The sequence below is a fragment of the Gavialis gangeticus genome, unplaced genomic scaffold (assembly GCF_001723915.1).
Source record: "Gavialis gangeticus isolate Ggan-Ray unplaced genomic scaffold, GavGan_comp1, whole genome shotgun sequence".
NCBI classification, from domain to species: domain Eukaryota; kingdom Metazoa; phylum Chordata; order Crocodylia; family Gavialidae; genus Gavialis; species Gavialis gangeticus.
Genome location: NW_017729031.1, coordinates 105,903,154 through 105,908,752, shown reverse-complemented (window position 1 = coordinate 105,908,752; position 5,599 = coordinate 105,903,154). Strand labels below are relative to the sequence as shown.

The 5,599-nt window shown below is 42.5% G+C and overlaps 1 protein-coding gene across 2 annotated transcripts in view; it reads left to right on the top strand.

Moving 5' to 3' along the window:
- Positions 1–5,599, top strand: part of NOP58 (NOP58 ribonucleoprotein) — a 66,551-nt gene that overhangs the window by 20,344 nt on the left and 40,608 nt on the right. The window contains exons 3-5 of one of the 2 annotated variants that reach the window (XM_019523506.1): positions 11–63; positions 2,221–2,345; positions 3,556–3,692. In XM_019523506.1, the coding sequence (XP_019379051.1) occupies positions 11–63; positions 2,221–2,345; positions 3,556–3,692 (315 nt within the window). The remainder of the gene's footprint in view (positions 1–10; positions 64–2,220; positions 2,346–3,555; positions 3,693–5,599) is intronic. The other variant, XM_019523507.1, reaches the window with a different exon arrangement.

Below are 5,599 nucleotides of genomic sequence, written 5' to 3'. Positions count from 1 at the left end.
TTTTATCTAGAGTGAAGCTGAAACATTTTGAAAAGTTTCAGGATACAACAGAAGCACTTGCTGGTAAGTACAGATAAGAGAATTGACTGTGATCTTTTCAATGGGTTCTTTTTAAATAAATGCTCATTCAGTATTCTTCCTCCTATCCCCATATGTTGTCTAGGTTTAATTTTAAGTTACAGCTTTTCAGAAAATAGACTGTTTCTTCTTTTTGTGTTTTATGAGGCCAATCTCAAGCCTCTGGGAGCTAGATAAACAATCCTGAAGTCTAGTTTTTGCTCTAATGTCAATTGCCCAGGCAGCGTACAGACAAGCAATGAAAGAACATTTTGATAACTTTATATTCTTATGTGCTCTATACTCTGTTAATGATGCATTATTGTTGCAACTGATTCTAAATGATTTGGTTCAACATTTCGTCACTACCACTGAGACAACAGATAAATACTGTCCTAAATATAATAGGACTGCTATGTCATTGTGTTAGGGAAGTACATTTTGTACAGTTTAGGCCAGTGTATAAAATGCTTAATTCTCTTTAGGTAGTTGCATTCTGAAATTATTTGTAGCCATGTGCAAATTCTGGCACTTCATTGTTTCTTAGTAATTGGGGAATTTAATATTACAGACACTGAATAATCAAATCCTAAAAGAACACAGGCTAAATGATCATTTAGTTGTGGCCTGACTTCTGTTTGAATAGTATGTGGTGCTATGTAAACTCAGTTGATAAATGTTTTGGTGATAAATGGCATATCTGACAGTGAGTCTCACTGCCCTGGAGTAGCTGGGGTAAGGTTAAAAAAAACTCACCAAGGAAAGTATGTTAAAAAGCCTTTACACTTGGGATGCAAGGAAATAAGAAGCTCAAATTGCTCTTTTTTTCCTGCATATCCTTCTGCAGACTATCTAGAGCAGAGGTGTTGAACTTGCCGTGCACGTAGCTCAGGGAGGTCTGGAATTTGGGACAAGGCATAGAAGCCAGTCAGGAGGCTATGCTGCGGGGCGGGGACCTGGGGAGGGTGTTGGATGATAGCTGCGTTAACCTCCACAGTCACGGTTGCATCTGGATCCAGCCCCCAAAGGTTTGGACGGGGTAAGTTGGACGTACCTAATCCAGAATGGTACCAGCAGTCCTAGGGTTCAGATTATTTAGTCTGCTACAGACTGACTTAGACAATTTATCCACTTCTTCTTTTCCAGTTCTTTACTTTTGTGAAATAAAGGATACTTGTTTTACCTATCTCACAGAAATATTCTTAGCATTCAGTTTGTAAACTGCTTTTTAGGTATATTATATATGCATTTAAGCACTGCTTAAATATTATTAAGTGCATTAAGAATTGCTGGTCAGCTTAAAAGCTTCATTGTAAGTATCTCAGATAGCACTGGTCAGAGGAATATTGATCAAAGCAGTTCAATTTTATTCTGTTCCTTTAACGTTTTTTGAAATCGCAGGTCATTAACTTTTCTATGAGTTATGTTGGAGCTGTCACATCAACCAAAGAACTTCACTGGAGCATGGAGCTCACCTGTCAAGGGAGTTGTGTAAGTGCCTTCTTAAAGTATAGAGTGTGGGATTGTCAAGCTTTTACAGTTTTATTAATATTTGTGGAGTTTAAAAAAAGCCTTTCATTTTCAAATCCACACAACATACATTAAGAAGGTCTATATCTGATTGTTTCCTGCTCTACCACAATTAAACTTCATGCTTCAGTAAACTCTCATGGAGGATGTAACATTAAGCAGCAAAATTTTTAACTGAGATGTTATGCAATGGGAGTTTATGACCATGACTTTAAAGAGCAGGAAAGGATTTGGACAACTAAATTACGTGCTGATACCCCAGACCAGTTTCATTGAATATTTGTAATCTATCTAAAGTATATGGGAGTGTTTGTAGAATCCCTTTAACAAACTTTCAGCAGAATTGGCATGTAAGCATGATTCTTTATATAGATAGTATAAGGGCGTGGGGGAGAACTGTTCTTGAATTCAAGTACAGCTGCGCAAGCGTCTTACTTTATTTTTCTTTATTCCATTTAAGCCACCACAGGGCAAAAATAATTACAGCTGAGATCTTGATTGTTGTGTTTTGCAGTAGGGTGAATGGGAATGTGTCAAGTTGTATCTGAGAATTTTTTTTCATTACTTATTCTGAACAGATTTTAGAAAGCTGTTGTTGTTGTTGTATCTTTGTACTTTTTTCCCCTTCTACAGCATCTACAGCTCTGGTAGAAGGAAAACTCAGCAAGAACTTGAAGAAAATTCTGAAGAAGATAGTAGCAAAAGATGCCCATGAGCAACTGGCTATAGCAGATGCCAAACTTGGAGGTGTCATAAAGGTGAAAATTGGCTTTACTGTACTGTTCCTGTTTTTGTGCTACTGAGATCTTATGAACAGGACCCTTGTGTTTGGCAATAATGTAGCCATGGTAATGTGCTATAGATGCTAGTTTTTGGTTCAAAGAAAATTCTAGCCTGTTTGGAGAAAGAAACTACCAGGTATGAACTGAGTGTAGACAGATAAGACATTGTTTTCTTGTGTGTGAATGAGTAGCCTGGAAATGGACTGATGTGAGTGAACTTGCCATTGTTGTATTATGGTTTCAGCTCATTAATCTAGCATATGTCAATATGAACTATTTTTGTGTTTATTCTTTAAGTACATTAGCCTGGATATTTACACTGTTCATTGTTGATAGCTATGGCAAGGTCTTCTGGGAGTTCACATCCTTACCAAGCTGCTAAATATATTATATGTTCTCCAATCCTTGCCCACAAAATGGAAGAAAAGGGAGATGCACTGGTTTCCTGGTTCTAAAATCCTTGGTGTTGGATCCTCAGACTATCTCATGCCTTACTGAGCAGCAAACCCTGATGCCCAAGCCTTGTGCTTGCTATCTGATCTATTCTGGTCTGCAGCAGTTTCACAAATTGTCAAAACAAAAATCCGTAGAAACTGAAAATTAGCTTGCATTGTAGGCAGTGAATTAACTGATACAAGGAATACTGAAATAAAGTGTTCATAATCCATTACAAATTAAATCCCTTTGATTTCTTTTGTAACTTGCCAGATAATTTCTAATTGGCTACAGTATTCTGGGTATCTGCAGAATACCTAAGACCTCAGTCATAAATCTTGTTCCTGGAATCTGATCTTGAGGTGAGGAAGGGAAATTAATTTTAAACTACTCCACAACTGCTGATGGTCTCCAAGGCCATGGTAATTAGTCTGTGATTGCACTGGGCCCTGTTTCCCTTTCTAGTGTTTTCAGTGAAGTTTGAGAAGGGCACATGATGATCCCCAGGTAATTTAAGGGACCACCATTTGTCCAGAAAATTTGGGAACTACTGAGGCATGGGCACATACAGGGCTGGGAAAGTTAATGTTTGTTTTTTATTCGCTGTCTCTGATGTCAGAGAAATTGTTGCGTAGTTGGTTAACCAGTGGACTCCAATAGGGGGACAACTGTAAGAGTCTAATGTTACTCAAAGGGAAAATCTTTTAAGAGGATTTAATTTAGTTAATTCCTAATAATCTTCATTCTTTAGGACAAACTGAACTTAAGTTGTATCCATAGTCCAATGGTTACAGAGCTGATGAGGGGCATACGTTCACAAGTTGAGGGGCTTATCACAGGCCTTCCTTCACGGGAAATGGCAGCAATGTGCCTAGGATTGGCACACAGGTGAGTTGCCAATGGTGGCAATTTTTGTTTCCTTCCACCATCTCTGCCCCACTTTTACATCTTTGTGTACCCAAAGCTTCCTTAAATGTTAGTGAATCTTGGGTATGGGATGGGCATGGGATTTGGTCCTAAATATAATCCCATTGATATGTAAGGTTGTGCACTGGAAGCAAGTGCTTGTGCCATTAATGGTGAATGGTGCACATATTTGTTTAGGCTTAACTCAGAGTGTTTTGTTTTAATTTGTATAATTTTCTCCAGAGTTCTTACAGAGCTGTAGTTTTACACAGAGTATTACAGGTGGCACAGGGTGTCTAATCTGCTTTAGTCGTTTGGTTTTTTTTTCACATAACCCAAATGTGTGATGAGTAGAGATCTGGGTTTTCCATTTTGTGACAGGGCACCTGCAGTGCCTGCCACTTGAAGGTTTGTAGCTGGCAGTGAGGCAGCCGGCAAGTGGGTGCTAGCCTCATCGAGGCTAGCACATGACCCTGGGATTGGCTGGTGGGGGGCGGGGGGGCGGAGCAGTTTTCATTTTAACCCAGGCCCTCAGAGAGAAGCAGCAGTCTGAGCTGAGCAGGCAAGGAGGCAACATAAGGCTGAGCTACTCCTGGAAGACCTTGGAGGTAAAGGCAGGAGCTATGGGGATGGTTTGGAGGCTCCTGGTCCTAGGCATGACCTGAAACTGCACCCTGTTGGGGAAGGGTGGCCTGGTGGGACTCCCTGTGGCGGGAGAGTCCCCAGGAAATGCCAGGCAAGTTACTTCCCTGGTGAAAGGCAAGAAGGGGCTCCTAAAAAAAAACCCCAGCCCCTGCCTGTAGGCGGGTTACTGACAAGGGAAGAGACCTGGACCAGGTAATCCCAGAGGGGTGCACCTGAGCCCAGAGTAGTGAGGCCAGGCATGGCAGCAGCCACCTGAGCCCACAGGGTGGAAGACCCCAGTGTTAGGGGCCAGGCACGGCGCAAGCCGCCTGATCTTCACAGGGTGCAAGACCCAAGTGGCCCCAGTGAGGAGGGTGACAGTGAAGCAGCCCAGAGGAGCTGAGCAACAGAAACAGCCTGGAGTGAGGCTGTGTGGCCCTAAGAAGGGGCAGAAGGTCCAAAGTGGGGCTGAGTGATGGTGGAGTGGCCCAGTTGAGGGCAGTAAAGATGTGAATGGCCCTAGTGAGGAGCAGAATTACTGAATTGTGAAATAGGGAAATACTGGATGTGATCACTAATAATATAGAAAGACTGGATGTGAGAATCAATATCAGCAAGGCAGGGGACATGTAAGGGGAGATCAGAGCATGTACCAGGGCCCTTGGCATCAAGGGTGAGCAATGGGCAGCCTCCTGCCTTAGAAACAGTAATCCTGTTATTTTTCATCAAGGCATGGCAGGCGAGTGAGGCGGAGGTTTAGACCTGAACAGGCAGGCAACCAGCACTGAGACCCAACCTTAAAAAGCCAGCCTATTACACATTACCTCTGGAAAAATATGAGTTTTCTCCTTTAGAGAAGAGATATGTGGGCTTTCTTCTTTTGAGGGGAAAATCCATGGTTCAGTGAGAGAGGTAATCAGCTTCATTTCAAAATTTAAACCAAAGCAGATACCCTGTGCCACCTGTAATTCTCTACAAAACTACAGCTCTGCAAGAATTCTATCTTTAATGCCTTAATCCTCTTTTAAAGTTGTGCGCTACCCCACTCTGCTGTTGGTGTGTGGGACAGGGGCACCTCACCCTGTCAGGCAAGGAGCTCCCAGTGGCAGTGGCAGCTTTGAGCTTCCCCCACCCCATTCCACCCTCCCATGCTGGGGACAGCAAGTTAGGCTGGAGGGGGTGGGGGACTCTGAGTCTGGAGTGAGGGGCAACAGCATACCAGGGCTGCTCAGCACCACAAAACAGTGGGGGAGACAGTTGCAGCT